The following is a 17380-nucleotide window of genomic DNA, read 5'->3' on the forward strand; positions in this document are numbered from 1 at the left end:
AGAAAAGATCTCGTAATAACGAGAGAAAATCTCGTTATTACGAGAAAAGATTTCGAAATTACGAAAAAAATCTCGTTATTACGAGATAATTTTCTCGTTATTAGGAGTTAATTATATCATGTTTACGAGAAAAGATCTCGTAATTACGAGAAAAGATCACGAGATATGTTCTCGTTATTAGGAGTTAATTATATCGTGTTTACGAGAAAAGATCTCGTAAATACGAGAAAAGATCTCGTTATTGCTAGATAATTTTCTCGTTATTGCGAGAACAGATCTCGTTAATACGAGTTAATTGTCTCGTTATTACGAGATAAGATCTCGTTATTACGAGAAAAGATCTACATATAATGGTGCGATTCTGAAAAGAATTCCAAGTCGACTGGATCACCCTTTCAGTCTATCTTTTTCATTCCAGAAACGTTGATTCAATTTTGATTAATATCTAAATAACAACGATCATTAATCAGTTATTTCTTATATCAAAATGATCAGATTTGACATTTTATCTTATATGAATAAAAGGAAAGAACTTCATGTAATTTTACTACTCAAATTATATATATATATATATTATAATCCCACTCCGAAGTTAATACCAGGTAATCCTATATTCGTAAAAACACAATTCTGTTAGTTACAGATAACTTTAATGACTCTATAGTTTCAGTCATGGATATACAGGATTTATCCAAATTGTGTTTTATATGTTCATACACAACCTACATGTATATTGAAAATAATCAATTTTGTATATTAACATTTTGGAGTCTGAAAGCAAATTACACGCATCATTCTTAATCATTAATAAATAGTGCAATGAATTTATTGATCAATCTGCTTTGCTACTTCTTCTAAAATTTCTTTAAAACTGCTTGGCCTGATTTCATATCAAATTACGCTTTTAAACGAAGATTATGCTAAGTATGTGTATATTAATAATAAACATTGCAGTAGTTCATACACTTTACATGAAAAGAATAGAATAATGAAACGCACCATTTTGAATAGACCTTTTCTCGTAATGACGATATAATTAACTCGTAATAACGAGATCTTTTCTCGTAATAACGAGATCTTTTCTTGTTATAACGAGATCTTCTCTCGTAATTACGAGATCTTTTCTCATAATAACGAGATAATTAACTCGCAATAACGAGATAATCAATTCGTTATTACGAGATTTTTTCTCGTAATAACGAAATAATTAACTTAGTTTTACTCCTTGTGACCTTTGACCTCATCCACTTGTCAACAAGTTTGATATTTATATAATGTCTTATACACGTACCAACTTTGAAGACTAAAGCCTTAAAAGGCTTTGGACACTTATTGACATAACCTATTGACCTATATCAAGCCTTATAAGGTGAGGACAAAGAGGCCATGCCTGCTGTCCGATCCTATTTTATTTTGAAATAAAATATTTTTTAAATTTAATCAACCCTTTGAACAGGAGATCTACAGGGGTAATGCTAAAACATTGGGCAACCTGTATGCAGGGTTTGATGACATCATACCATCTACACACCTACCCACAATCTAAAGGTGCGGTCAGACGAAACGATTTTCCATCAGATTTTCTCATCCGATTTGCTTTCCACTAAAATCGTATCGTGTGATCACCAAAGTGGAAAATCGAAAGCAAAGTCTGAACTCGATTGAAAATCAGAAGTGCGTCCGATTTTCAATCGAATCTTTGGCGAGAATCGTGACGTCACAAAGACTTTTTCCCGTACGACAAAAATATCTAATCGAAAAGCAAAGTCTGAACTCGATTGAAAATCAGAAGTGCGTCCGATTTTCAATCAAATCTTTGGCGAGAATCGTGACGTCACAAAGATTAGGATAACTATATATATGGCAGATAATGGGCATGTATCCGTTTTTGTTTTTAAAACTTTAGCTAGACACGTAAATAATAGCAAGTCGACATCAATATCTGACAAGACAGTATTATTATTTTTTGACAAGCAAAGTGATAAAATAATACGATTGGTCACGAAAATTAGACTCCGCGAACCAGTCTATCGCCATAAATCGCGAAGTAAAGTCATCGCGAATGAAAGTTGGTTTTCAGTATGCACCAGACCAAACGACGTTATATATACAACATCGATCTCTAAGCTAGGTTAATGACGAAGTGTACCACAGTACGTGTCTGTACATACATATATATAATATAGTTGTGTACATGTACGTAGTTCTGAGTTTTGTTCTTGTTTAGAACTATATTTTACGCCCCAATGTGTGAGGGAAAACCCTCTCATTATTTGTTTTCTTTTTTAAACGTGAATCTTTTAACATATAATATATCGTAATTTATCTTTAATGTTTTTATATTTCCGAGGGTTGTCCCAAAATAGCGTAGACAGAACATATAACTTAAAATCTGTTCTTTGCAATTTCCTTAGATTTCTATGCTTTCTTCAACGGCCCATTTGACAAACAATACTGAAAAATTCAAATCTGTACTTTATCAATTTCTTGAGAAAATGAATAATTAGTAACAACAAGTTTTGTATGGCGGCGCAACGTGCGACGTCAAAAATTTCCAGTCTTGATGTTCCTCCACATCATTTACGAAAACATCTAGGTTTTATTTCCAAAAATATCTTGAAAAAATATTTTCTTTGAACATGTACCCTGAGTGCACATTCAACATACATTTCTAGTTTTGTTTTGTTTTAAATACTTACTAATTACAAACAATATTCCTACTCCAAACGTGCCTTGTATTACTTGTTGTCTAACGTTCGTCCTACCGAAATGTGTTGTTCAGCATTTTCACATCCAATTCTATCGGTCTGGATTTCTTTTTTCTTTAACCGTCATCATACTCATCCAAATATGTTCAATGTTGTTGGACTGCTAAATCACAAAATGCATTTCTAAGCAATTTTGTTAATTTCATTTACTTCAAAAGCCGCTTAGGATTTGTTTCAAAAAATTTTCCCTTACCACTGCGCTGCCTTAAACGTTGACGTCGTCATTTTATTACAAGTCAACAATTCAATTTGTCACAGAATGCGCTATAAAATCTTTAAAAGCTTTGTTATAGCCAAAAAAAATTCTGGGTATATAATTGAATTATTAACAAATATAAATGTAAATTTTTTTTGAAGTTTTTAATTCTAAAACATAATTTAAATGCAAATTACTTACTCTTTGTGGCACAAGTTTTATCTTTCTGTGTCTTCGATAAACTGAATAACGCCACTTGTCTACGCTATTTTGGGACAACCCTTGTATTAGCTATATAGGTTATTTAATTAATTTACATTATATAAGAAAAAACGCACTCTTTAACTTCCATCAATCTCTTCGGTTCTGGAAACGGACATAGCCTTGCTTTACTTAGCACCGCGATTCCGCCAAAATTAAAAAAAAAGAACATACTACAAATACAGAATTGTTGTAAATAGTATCCACAGATAGTGAGATACACGTATTAAAAAATTGTTGGGTATTTACATTTACATGTGTATAAATGTACAAGGAATGGAATGCGAAACTTAATACATAATGCAATGTAAACCCATTCAGTAATTTGATTTTTTCTCCTACAACCATGTAAGTTTTCCTTAAACCTTTTGTTTAAACCTTTAAAATAAAATAAATTTTGATTGATTTACTATCGCTTCTAAAATCAAAAATTTCGAAATTTCTATTTGTTTCAATGTCTTTGCTCAAACAATTCTTTTGTCATTCTTTTCTTAAAAATCAGAATGCATTTGTTTAATCATATAAAATCGCACACTATATGCATTTAAACTCTAAACAATTAACAAGTTGCCATTTCAGTAATTGATTAATTGTGTATTGTATAGCTTCAAGTACAAATACCATATAAAGGAAGTAATTAGTAATTAAACTTTAAAACAGCTGTTAACTGATGCATCGTTCTAAAGTCCATATTTCGCACAGCCCCATGCACCACTTTTTTGTCATGGAACTTTCTCTTATGAAAGCAAGGCAGTCAATTTTCACTATTATAAGCAAAATATTCACACTTAAACTTTGTTTCATTATCTCTTATATACTTAAACTGGCATTTACTAAATTTGAAATGAAGGGAGATCTTTTAAACTATTGTTTCAAAGTAAATAGCTATATCAACCCTCTTTGCACCTCATGCATTTTCTACATGGGTGATTTTCAATGGTTTTTCACACCGTAATATTTCATTGTATTGTTTCACGAAACCAACTCTTTAAAACTGATTACACGTCAAGAATAAGAGTAGACATACAAAATAAATTGAATTCCTTGTTTCAAAATGGTGAGCAGAGAAACGAGCAATATTGAAATCGGTGTCGATCTTGACAAATGCGGCATTTGTCTTGGAGATTTCAAAAAGCCAAAAATACTGCCCTGTTTCCACACATTTTGTTTGGATTGTTTGAGGTCGTACGTTGGGAAGACTGGAAGACGTGAAACATTTACATGTCCACTTTGTCTGGTTGAGACAGAAATACCCCGTGGCGGCGTTGAGCATTTCCAGACAAATTTCTACATCAAAGCAGAGCAAACAAAATCCCTCTCTAAATTGGATGCAAAATGTGAAGTATGTGACACAGATGGAAAGCGCCAGGTCGAAACCCGATGTCTTGAGTGTGACCAGAATCTTTGTGAAAATTGCAGCAAGACCCATCTTAAAATGACTTCATCAAAAGAGCATCACTTGATGGCAGTAAACTTTCCAGACATCCATCTTTCGCCTGAGGTCACAACCAAAGTCTTCTGCGACAAGCACAAGTCGGAAGAACTTACACTCTATTGCAAACCGTGCGACGACCCAATATGTCTAAGGTGTAAAGTTACTTCCCACGAGAATCACTCTACAATGGATCTTTCTGATGTTGCCAAAGAAGCAAGAGAATTGCTAGGATCGAAGTTGTCAGAGGCAAAAGGCTTTTTTCCTCTTCTGCACGAGCATCTCAGCGACGTCAATCAATACGAAGAACAGTTGACTCAAACAAAGCAAGACATTTCAAAATCCATCTCTGAGAGGGCATCAGACTTGATTGCAAGAGTCGATAAAATATCTAGTTCTATGCTAAGCGACGTTGAAGTAGAATTTCGTGTGGAGGTGTCTCGAATAGACTTCCAAAGACGGGCAATTGGGAAGGCTGGTAAAGTGCTCGCTTCTCAAGTTCATGCCGCAAACCAAGTTGTCAATTTTGGATCAGATGCAGAAATCACAAGAAATAAAGAATCACTCTCTAAACGTCTTGAAAAATTGACCAAAAAATCCGAAGACAGTGACGTCCCAAAGCTATCCCTTTCTTTCTCGCCGTCTAGGGACTCTGGTACAAAGATAGAAGACTTATTTGGAAGTTTAACGATTAAAAGACCCTCTGTGGTGGATATCAAAGTAAGTTTTTATCGATAGTAACATAGACATATTTTTGTATTACTACTGAATAAAAAAAATAATTTGTCAATTAAGTCAAATAATTGTGTATCAATAACCTTTTCCCTTTAGGTGGCAGAAGTTTCTATATTTCAAGTCGATGATACGTTTAAGGTGGTGAGCTCTATATGCCCGCGGGAGGAAGGAGAAGCTTGGATAACATCAGGTTGGAAACCAGAAATTCATCTATTTAAAGTCAATGGTACAAAACTGAAAACCCAAAATGCACATCGTAATATCGACACCATTGTCTTCAGCAACGATGGATCCATGATTGTTTCCAGTAGTGATCAGCGCCAAATTTTAAAGGGCAGGAACGGTCTAGACTTTTCCGAAATAGCCTCACTTTCCGTGCACCCGCGAGGAATAGCGATGAACACAAACAACGAAATCCTGGTCTGTGCCGGACAGTCGCTAGCCTTTCAGGATTACAAAGAGGGACACAAGAACAAGGTTCTTCGCTATTCATTAGACGGGAAGCTTCTGCAAGATTTCAACGATCCATCCATTGAATTTTTGTACCCTCTCCGCATAGTTTGCAACATGACCGGCGATATAATCGTCTCCGATTGCCAACAACGAAGAATAACCATTCATCGCGAAGATGGAAGCCTCAAATTTTCTTACTCTGGGGATGACTCGGCAAATCTTCGTCGTCCGTTCGAACCTAGGGGTGTTGCCTGCGACTCCCGTGGGTATATTTACGTCACAGACAACGCGAACGATGCTGTGCATCTTCTTGACCATACTGGGAAATTCGTGAGATTACTACTGACTACCGCTCACGAAATATACGGTCCTTACTCGATTGCCATGGATTCCCAAAACAATTTGTGGATTGGATGTAGAGACGCAACTGTCAAAGTCTTCCACTGCACATACTTTTGACGTTAACTTGTAGATTTTAAACTATACTGTTGTGAATCTTTTTTAAACATATTTTATTAGATGAAAGGAGACATGTTTTTAATTTTATTTACATAATTAAATACTTTACATTTAATTAATGCTTGACAAAGTTTTCGACATGAACCATTTAAATTTACCGGGTATTTGAAAGTAATGTATGGGCTTTGGGTACTCTTTATGAAAAATATTTTAAAAAGCAGAGCCAACTACCTTAACCGATCTTTAGGTGATACGTAATACATACATTTGAGAACGGTTCTTTTTCTTCTTTAAGAGTTCAGGTGACATTTAATGGCTCGAACATTGATCTGTAAAAATTTCTGATCTCTCGGAATGAAATCATGGCCCCCATCATCTTTGCTAACAAGGGTTTCCAATCCGCACCCATCCTCAACAACCTTTGGCCTTTCCTATCCATTTTCGTAAACCAAGGGTTTTTGATCCATAACGACCAGAAACCTTTGGCTAGTAAATATGAGTCCCAATTAGAAAATGAAAGACTCCTATGTTTTGGCATATTTAATTCTGATATCATATGACAATTAAGATATACATGTACATGTACCAGCATATAACAAGATGAAACAAAAAATATCTAGGTATCACAGACATCGAAGTCATTAGACAATACTTTTTAGTTTAAGATAAATTTCAGCCTTATAGTATATAAAACGAATACTTCAATACAGAATAATTTAATGGGGAATAAATTTTGGTTTCTTGATGGTAAACATTTATTAAAATTAAATTCAAAATGAAATAATTTCCTACATGGACATTTTAGATGAATTTAATCCCTACAAAACTTTTTTGGGCCAAAACTTATGAAAAATATATATCCCATTAAACATTTCTGCTTCTACGGCACTAGTATACAAAACATCATGAATGTACACTTGGTCAAAATGCAGATCTTTGAAAGAGAGAAGGCTTTTGGCAAAATGCCGTTGGTCATAGATAGATTGCAAAATATAAAAATGTATAAAATGTAAAATACTAACTAATCGAGAAATATTCAATCAGGATTTTCCTTATTCATAATACTTATTGTAAAATGCAGATCTTAAAAAAAATGCTTCCTGCTTGAAGACAAATTGCCTTTGTTCACAGAGCTTAATATCAAACACAAGCTTTTAAATTGATGATTGTCAAATATATAGAGATATGTAAAGAAATGATGTAAATTGCAAATAACCAAGATGTGATCTGTTTTTCAATAAAAAAAAAACATGATGTGAATAATAATTAAAATGCCTACTAGTATACACAAGTTAAAAAGCACAAACAGTACAGAAGCATAAAAATTATTTCTCTTTCTTGTGTACATCTAAATTAATGATAAATCAAATAAAAGGGTTATGCTAAACGCCCAGTGTCAATAAGTGAAATGCACGGGTATCTAAAAGCACCTGCTAATTGAAGCTTTGAATCAAAGATCGATCAGTACAATTTTAACCAGTATCATATACCTGGATTTTTGTAAACGAAAAAAAAAAAAATAGCAAAACAGCAACCACTGTTCCATGCTTTCACTCGTAATGCTTCGCCTCTGATGGTCCTCTTTTCTCCTCCTCGAATGAGCCTCGGTTAAAGATAAGTTTTTCCAATGATAGCATTGGAGCCTCAAAGGCCAGAGACAGGACAAATGCAAACATGTAGGTCAACACCATTATACCCGAGAAGACGACTGCCTGGAAAGTTCAGAAAAAGGATTACCATTATTTATAGACTAGTACATAAAGATGTATCAGTGAAAGTTGCAAAAAGCTTTAAAAAAATATCTAACTTTTTCGTTCAAAAATTTTCACCATCAACCATATCTAAAATTGTTTATTTATTAAAATGCATGTGGATTTCAAATATTTAAGAATCAGTTGTCTAGTTGATTTAATAAGTAGTGTATATTCATGTTGCTTACCAGTGTGGAATCATCCATATATAATGGAGTCCTGAGGCTGCTGTAGTAGGCATAGATAAGGATTGGATGTATCAGATATGCACAATATGTCAGACGAGCCAGAGGAGTGAAGAAACTCCATGAGAGCAGGGTGTTAATAAATCCTAAATTTGAAAATAATAACAAATCTAGTCAAATTGTAGATTAATACAATGTAAACATTTAATACATTCAGTAATCATTGAATGCACATACAGTCAAACTTCATTATCTCAAACTAGATGGAACTGTTTAAAACTATTGGAAATATTGAGGGTAAAACACTTAAGGTGGAAGGCTACATCGTCACAACATGTCTGACTTCCGTTCGAAACGCCATTGTGTTCCGGATTGATAGCATTATGTCGTGGTACAAAATAGCTATACACCGTTTAATTGAACTCTTCTAACTAAGGAGATAAGATAGGAAATCACCAAAACGCTTAGAAAATATATCAATTTTCTTCCTGTTTAAAGCTTTTAACTAACATTGATTATCAGCTGTTTTGTACGGAAAACGTGGAATCTAAATAATATACAGTTTCACTGCTCTGCTGCTATATTGGCAATACATTTTTGTCATGTCATCTGCAACAGACGATCATACATATGTGACGGATTATCGATATAGGTAAGCAGATGTCAAATTTTCATTTAAACTATATATGTATGATGAATATAAAACGAAAGTACCGTAGTATGATCTCTTGAATTGATTCTAACTTTCCAAATTAAAAAAAAAACATTTGCAGTAAAAGACTTTCATTGAAACTGACATTAAACTAATGTATTTTGATTAACATAAATACAGCTAGGTAGCAATAGCAGTGGAAGCCCGGATTTGCAAGCCAAATGAGGGAAAGACAGAAGTCTGAAAAGGAGCATTTCCACACATGCATGTGTATCACTATGGACATCTAATGTATGTATTAATATGCGTATGGTTGTTGTTTATAATTGCTATTGTATATAAAAAAGTAAAAGGCAATTTATAATATAATTAACTACTAATATTTTGTTTTAAAGAGTTAAACATATATAATGCATTCATCAAAAGTATAATTTTTCAGCTTCAAACATTATCAGAAGCACTACTAATCTTATATCTACATATTTAGCATAGACTTGTTCCTTTTTTTTAATTTTTCTTCGTGATTTTTATTAATTAAAAATTTGATCCCAAGATATTTGAGACCATGTAAAATAAAGAAAGACAACTCTTAAACAGGATCTTTCATACCAAGATTTTTGCAATAATTAAGTATTTCCTTTAATTTTTCAATTTCATTCAATTTCCTTTCTTCATCCCATTGACCGACGAATATTGTTTATATTTTCAGGCTTTTGTGGGATTTTGTCCAGCAGTTTGCCTTAAAAGAATTTTTTTATATTTTAGTTTCATATTTATGTGGATTCCAATAAAAATCATACAAACTTTATTCATGATTTTTTTGTTTTTCATTTCTAAACTTAATAACATTTCACTTTCATAAGAATTTTAAAACAGAAATGTTTAAAATTTTGATAAATAAGGGGTTATCTGGAACCAGACTGATATTTTAAAAATTCTCTAGAAAATAGTGTATTGTATTTTGAGGTCTATTATTGTTGAATACTGTGCCTAGTATTGGTAACAAATGCATGCAACAAAAATCTCCTACACTTATTTGGTGTAGAGATCCACCTTAAAATACAAGTGGTTTGGACTGACAAATCACTTCGATATTTTCATTGTATTCGAGATATCAGTATTTGAGATATTCAAGTTCAACTGTTCATGTACTGGTATGTAAACTTTTATGACTTCCATTCAAATTAAAATTGAAATACATGTAATCATAACCTGCATCAGACCAACAGTCTCAAACTATGTACAGGAACTCACCCCCATTTCCAGTGGCACAAGCAAAGACCACCCAGCCCACACAGGCTCCCCATACAGTTCTGTGGGTTGTGTTGTATAGATCTTTTACACTTTGAGAAAGATGAACATATCCATTGACATCATCATACAAGCCATACACTATCAAACAGGCTAGAGTGGCAGCCACCATCCATATAAATATGTTCAGCACCTGTCATCAAACAAACATCTGATTATTTCAGAGAAATGCACAAAGAGAAGAAAGACAAGAGGCCAATTGGACTTAACGGTCACCTGAGTAGCATATATCCCATACACAAACTTGTCACAGAGTCTCATATATGCATCTAATTAATTAGGTTTCATAATGGAGTAGAAAAATTATAAATTTGTAATGACGACCACAGTTCAAAAAGAACTGTGAAACCTATAATTTTGGTGAAAAACTAAAAGATCTGGTCTACAAAATCATGAATTCAGTTTTCCTTTCAGGTGTGTGGGAGTAAAGAAGATAATTTTTTAACATTATATGCATTAACATCTATACATCCATTTTGGCCCTGCCCTAGAGTCAAAACCCATCCTTCAGGGAACATAAAAATTAAAATTTCAGTAGAGGACTTCCTGGTAAACATAATTATTGGTCAGGTTTTTTTAATACAGATGTGTGAGAATACAGAAGAAAATTTTTAAACATTATATGCATTAATACTATATTGCCATATTGCCCCCCCCCTTCATGTCCTGAACCCCTGACCAAGGGGCCATGAATTTCACAATTTAGGTAAAGGAGATTGTGGATATCTTAACCATATATTCAGTTTTTTGCCCACATGTGTGGGAGAAGAGAAGAAGATTTTTTAAGATTTAAAACAGGTTTACTATATGGCCATATTAGCCCCACCCTAGAGCCTGAAAACCTAACAAAGGGGTCATGAATTTCACAATTTTATAGAGGCCCTCATGGACATCATAACCATGTATTCAGTTTTTTGCTCACATGTGTGGGAGTAGAAAAGAAGATTTTTTAAGATTTAAAACAGTTTTACTATATGGCCATATTGGCCCCACCCTAGAGCCTGAACACCTAACAAAGGGGTCATGAATTTCACAATTTTATAGAGGCCCTCATGGACATCATAACCATGTATTCAGTTTTTTGCTCACATGTGTGGGAGTAGAAAAGAAGATTTTTTAAGATTTAAAACAGTTTTACTATATGGCCATATTGGCCCCACCCAAGAGCCTGAACACCTAACAAAGGGGTCATGAATTTCACAATTTTGATAGAAGGCCTCATGGACATCATAATCATGCATTTAGTTTTTAACAAATATATATGGGAGTAGAGAAGAAGATTTTCTAGGATTAAATACATTTTTACTATATGGCCATATTGGCCCCACCGTAGAGCCTGAACCCCTGACCAAGGGGCCATGAATTTCACAATTTAGGTTGAGGGCCTCATGGACATCATAATCATGCATTTAGTTTTTAAAAAATATATATGGTAGTAAAGAGGAAGATTTTCTAAGATTTAATACATTTTGAATATATGGCCATATTGGCCCCACCCTAGAGCCAGAACCCCTGACCCTGGGGCCATAAATTTCACAATTTTGGTAGAGGGCTTCATGGACATCATAACCATGCAACCGGTTTTTTCCTCACATGCGTGGGAGTAGAGAAGAAGATTTTTGAAAATTTGGCTTTTTTTGCATATTTGGCCCCACCCGTGGCACCCCAGGGGTGGTAGAGCCATGAAATTCACAATTTAGATTCTTCTTACCATAGAGATGCTTCACACCAAAAATGGTAACGATTGGCCTGGTAGTTTTCAAGAAGAAGTTAACAAGAGGCCCATGTGCCACAAATCGCTCACCTGAACAATAGTCCTTGTATCATTTTATTTCGAAAGCGTTTATTTTGAAGTGGATTCTGAATAAATATTGTAAAACTCATATATTTCAAGATTTTGCCATATATTAAACAATACATAAAAAGAAGAAACAATTTTATCTTTGGCATGTTTTTATTCATAGTTATTTTACACATCAAATGAGACTGAATTTTAAGCTCTAAAATACCCATTTGCAGTAAAAAAGAATCCCAATTTCACTGAAAAAATTGAAAAATATTCGTTAAATAATTAAAAGATGATATTGGCATCTGTTTTGTATTTTAATCATTAAAAGCTTCTTTATCAATTCATCAAATAAAAATATTGCAGGTGTGATGAGGACATTAGGCATGTAAGATTTTGCATTCTCAACGATCATGTGTCCTATAGACTAAACTCAAAAACATGGAAAGTCTATATATAGTTGATAAAGTCTATCAATGATTCCTAATTTTTTTCCATAACCATTTTTTATCTTTTGTTCCTTTATCTTTCCTAACTGTGTGTTTGTGAATCAAAACTTCGTAAAAACTAAGATCCACACCTTTTTGAAGTTGTTGAATTTATGATCTTTGATCCCGATCACTTGGATCCCGATATGTGAGTAATTGCTGTCGGGATCGAAATTCCAAAAAACAAAAAACTAGTCTATAAACATACACATATATTTCCAGATAATTTAACTATGATAAACTTATCATGGATATGTCTTTTTCTTTTTTTTGGAATACTTCTTTTAATAAAAAATGATTTAAACAATTTAGAATCTGCACTATCTTAGAATGATTGCATAGTAATCTCACAAACTGTAGCATTGTAATTCTTAAAAAGAAGAGTTTAAAAACATTTTCCCATTACATAAGTCTAGGTGGCAGGGGACAGTTTTTTTGATACAATTCATTGTAGCCAAGGGATGCATGTCTTCGGAACTCTGTAACTAGAATTTCCTCAGTTCCCATTCAGCACAAATACCTTTAATTCACTCTTTATAAGGCCAATTACCAATTTCTGAAGAAAATTACTAATCAAAACCTGTAAAATTCTCTACATACTGGTTTTTATGAGATTTTGACCCTTTCATATTTTGCTAATTTTTCATGATTTTTCAACTTTTTAGACCTCCCCCAGCTAATTCCCTGCAGAGGGTTGACCTTCCGTACCGCGTGCATGTTGCACTATCACATGTCAGAAACTTACTGGTGTATAGTTTACAATGTCCCATCCACCTACTTTTCGTGTTATTTGACCTCACGTCTGTAACTTTCACTGTGTAAAGTCAGCACAACAGTCATAGCCGCAGGTTTCGCATTTTACTTCTGATTCTCATGTACCTAACATAAGGGGCCTACATATTGCATATCAATTTCAACAACAGACACCCCTCTAACTAATGATAATCATTAAAAATCATTTCATGAATTTTAGCAACACTCATAAGCTTTCAAGTACAGCAACTCTCAATTTTACAAAAATATTGACGAGTACTTTATTCGAAACTGTCCCTTGCTACCCTATGTTAAACTTTGAACATATTTTGGAGCCGTACGTAGTATTAGTTCGGGGATCACGGTTTTCACAATTTAGAATCTACACTATCTTAGGGTACTTGTATAGTAATCTCACTAATTTTAGCACTGTAGTCCTTGAGAATACATTTTTAAAAACATTTTCCCCCATATATTTGTCAATGTTAAATTTGTCATTTTTTATCAACTTTGAACCCCTCTTGGGACCCCAGTATTGGTCCGGGGATCACGATTTTTACAATTTAGAATCTTCACTATATATACAAGCTTTGGTGTAAATATTGGCATATCTGGTGCAGTGGTTCTTAAGAAGAAGATTTTTTAAGACACCCACCCAATTTTCTCAGTTTCGCAATTATCTCCCTTTTAAAAAGGGTTGTTACTTTTATTTTAACAATTTAGAATCCCCATACATGCCAACTTTTGAAAATCTCCATGGGGGATTTTACGCGCGACGACATTTTCCTAGAAGGAAATTTCGCGGCATTTTGTCGTGTAATTGCTTTGTATACTTAGAAATTCATCTGTTTCTTCATATATTTATCACTATCCTAATGTGTTTTTCAAACAATCTCCTCTTTCAAATGAAAACATAAATAAAGTACATAACTTTATTTTCATATATTAAATCAATCTTTATTAAATCAATTTTAAAATCTCAACAAACAATAAATAGTATGGTATAGCAGTTCAAAAAGCACTAAATTCTGCAACGCAGTTGGCAAACAGGACCTCTGCTCTTGTGACATCTACAAAATAAAATGAGTAATTAATTAAATTAGATATCAAAAAGCATTTATGGGTCAACTTGCTATAAAAAGTGAAAGAAAGTATTTATAATTGTTTCCTAGCTTAAAATTCTTTAGAGATATTATATACTAGCTTATTAAAAAAAAATTAGTTACCTTCATCTTCCTCCAATTTTGATTTCACAAAGAAGTTGGTAGCAGCATGTGGCTTGATGGATGGCTGTTTTCGTGTTCTTTGTAACATCATTCATTCCACCATGGTCTACCCTAAAATCCCTCAAAATAAAAAAAATTGTTACTCATAAAGTTTAACATATCTATTCTTCTTGTAGATAATATATTAGCTGTCAATCTCTCCTTGTGTCATGTGTACACAATACAATGTACCCTGTCAATAAATATATTCAGTTGTACTATATATAAGCTAAACGTACCTATTGCACGGCGATATACATGGTTGTCATCCAATTACGATCCCGATAGTCATCCCGAAAATCGGGAATCTACCTCCTGATATCAGGATGAAAGTTTCGTTTTCTTTGGTAGTGTAACCCCATTCTTGTCGAAGTTTGTGTAAAAAGTGTGGCATTTTGCTATCCATCCCGATATTTCCCGATTAATTACTATCAAAACATGCTCCTCATTAGGTTTGCAAACACCCAGACACAGGTAGCGTACAGGTAATTACACCAATTCACACATCCCGATATACACACACGCGATACAGGTAAACAGCAATGGCGGTCATAATCCCGCTTTTTGATTGGTTAGCGTAGACAAGCAGCGCGGGATTTGAAATTTTTGATGGAAATCGGGACTTACAAGACCGTATTGTCGTAAAACGGGTTGGATTTTTTGAGAATCGGGATTTCGGGGTATTTTGACAATCCCGATCGGGATATCGGGATTTGTATTTTTGACGACGTGAAATCGGGAGAATCCCGCAAAAATCGGGATAGTTGGCATGTATGAATCCCCTTCCCATAAGAATGCTTTGTACCAAGTTGGTTAAATTTGGCTCAGTGGTTCTAGAGAAGTCAAAAATGTGAAAAGTTTACAGACTGACGGACAGACGGACGGACCGACGACGGACAACAGGTGATCAGAAAAGCTCACTTGAACCTTCGGTTCAGGTGAGCTAAAAATGTAAAATTGTTAACGCACGACGCACAGATGCACGACGACGGACGAAGACCAATTGCAATAGGTCACCTGAGTGACTCGGGTGACCTAAAAACTCAATCAAATTTACTAGGAAAAGAGTGATAAAATAAAGATCATATTACCAATGCCATGAACACCCATGATTTAACTACTAGTACAAGTAACTAGTACTGTTACTTTTGAAATCTGATCATGAATTATTGAAATAATTTGAATAGGTGTTTAGTGGCATTCTAAAAACTTGAAAACATGGATCAATACTCAATTCTATGGATGATATCATATATCAGGTTTCTTCCACGTGTATCCAATATCCACATTGTTCGTGTTGATTTCCGAATCGCGGAAAATAAATCAGCATAAATTTGATACAAAATTTTGTTTTTGTAATAGAGTTCACTCTTTCCTGATAAAGTAAACAGGTAAGTAAAAGTATGGTGAACTATGTTCAGTTAGTTTAGTTAGAGGTACAAATTGCAGGATCGGAAGACAAGCGCCAGTTAATATATTTGTAAGCCTCATTGTTTATTTAATAACCCATTGACAAGCTAATTAGAACGGTCACTTTCCTTGCGTAAACCGATCATATCTAATAATACATGAGCTACTGGTATATGTAACATTACATGATCTATTTATTTATGACTGTTTGCGTCTCTGAAAATAATTATCGGTAATTATTTCACATTAAGGAAATCGTGTAAATGGTTTCATTGTCCGAATTTTCATTACAAAGAGCGCCAATTTAGATACTTTTCCCCTCTTATCTCACAGGTTTAACTTGAACAATCGTGAATTACATTTTCAATATGACTTTGAAATAGTGAAAATTTGATTCGCGTAAATTTTATATACTGTTTGGAAAACACATGACTCGGAAAAAAGCCTGATATACGGTATTTTATTTTATTATACTACTTGTGGGGATTGAATTGTAATGATTCTTTAATTAGGAGTTATCCTATGAAGAATACAACTACATGCTTATTTACAAGCAAATTCCTAGACAATATTAAGTGTTACCTTGTTTATTTTCAGTTTGCAGTCAGTCTTATACAGGAAGTAACCACAAAATATCCCAACAATGTAAGGGCCTACTCTGCAGTACGGCTTTATGTAGTAATCATCAAAATAATGCAGTTGCCTGAAACAAGAAAAACACTGCAAAGCTGGATTCACAGAAATGACAGTAAGATTATTGGTAACTAGAAAATATGTCTAGAAAGGAATAATCTTTTCTTGTATCTTTTCTTACCAAATTTCATGTATAAATGAAGTTTGGTAAAAATATGTGTATCTTAAACAATTCATACTATTCAAAACTGAGCTAAATGTAAAGTGTGATACATGTATATGGAGTACAGATAGAAAAGGACGGAAGATGGAAATGATCGACAGACGCAGTCAGCAAAATATACAATACTCTACCGGTATATGAGAGAGGATAAAAATTCTACAATTGACTTTTCTCTGTACTCCTAATATCCAAAATACTGTATACAGGCAAAAATTCTCACTGTAGTCTCAAATTATCTTTCTTTTGACACAACTAAACACAGCAAGGCAAAAATAACCTTATACAATGTATACAGTATTTCAAATGGTTCGGGAGATTTTGATGGTACATGTTCTTACATTGATGAGGATGTCAGTTGCTCTAGTTGGGAGGCTGGTAGTTGATATTTGTTAGATATAATCCCTGTAGCAATCCAGCTACCTAACAGAATCACGCCTCCAATAATCCAACCAAGGAATTTAGAGCTGCAATAAAAGGCAAAAAATATTGAATAATTTATAACTTGATATTTGCTTCATTTATCATTTTTGTGCTTGTTTTCCTCAAATATTTTATATATGGCATTAATATTTATACCAGTGAATTAAATATTTTGTTCAGTTATTCCTTTGCATCCCCT

At 33.7% G+C, this 17380-nt stretch overlaps 2 protein-coding genes and 2 long non-coding RNA genes across 5 annotated transcripts in view; 2 read left to right on the forward strand and 2 right to left on the reverse strand.

Annotated features, from left to right (window-relative positions):
* Nucleotides 1–4175: 4175 nt before the first annotated feature.
* On the forward strand, nucleotides 4176–6696 carry LOC128193089 (tripartite motif-containing protein 45-like). Its single transcript, XM_052866339.1, has 2 exons — nucleotides 4176–5377; nucleotides 5489–6696. Exons 1-2 carry the CDS (start codon nucleotides 4280–4282, stop codon nucleotides 6302–6304), a joined length of 1914 nt encoding a protein of 637 aa, XP_052722299.1. The 5' UTR covers nucleotides 4176–4279; the 3' UTR covers nucleotides 6305–6696.
* A 133-nt stretch (nucleotides 6697–6829) lies between these two features.
* LOC128193087 (nose resistant to fluoxetine protein 6-like) overlaps nucleotides 6830–17380 on the reverse strand; it is a 28163-nt gene continuing 17612 nt past the window's right edge. Inside the window, exons 11-15 of the mRNA XM_052866338.1 lie at nucleotides 17100–17225; nucleotides 16488–16608; nucleotides 10147–10336; nucleotides 8244–8386; nucleotides 6830–8016 (exon numbers count right to left, since the gene is read on the reverse strand). Of these exons, the coding sequence (XP_052722298.1) occupies nucleotides 7855–8016; nucleotides 8244–8386; nucleotides 10147–10336; nucleotides 16488–16608; nucleotides 17100–17225 (742 nt within the window). The 3' untranslated portion in view covers nucleotides 6830–7854. The remainder of the gene's footprint in view (nucleotides 8017–8243; nucleotides 8387–10146; nucleotides 10337–16487; nucleotides 16609–17099; nucleotides 17226–17380) is intronic.
* LOC128193091 (uncharacterized) lies at nucleotides 8708–9953 on the forward strand. Its single transcript, XR_008244592.1, has 3 exons — nucleotides 8708–8892; nucleotides 9073–9183; nucleotides 9602–9953. It is a non-coding gene; the product is annotated as an uncharacterized LOC128193091 (long non-coding RNA).
* On the reverse strand, nucleotides 13965–15268 carry LOC128193090 (uncharacterized). 2 transcript variants are annotated; one of them, XR_008244590.1, is made up of 3 exons: nucleotides 14735–15268; nucleotides 14457–14567; nucleotides 13965–14300 (listed from the first exon to the last, which is right to left on the reverse strand). It is a non-coding gene; the product is annotated as an uncharacterized LOC128193090 (long non-coding RNA). The 2 variants fall into 2 exon arrangements; XR_008244591.1 differs by having other exon boundaries at nucleotides 14457–14576.

Source organism: Crassostrea angulata, chromosome 7, assembly GCF_025612915.1.
Source record: "Crassostrea angulata isolate pt1a10 chromosome 7, ASM2561291v2, whole genome shotgun sequence".
Lineage (NCBI taxonomy): Eukaryota > Metazoa > Mollusca > Bivalvia > Ostreida > Ostreidae > Magallana > Magallana angulata.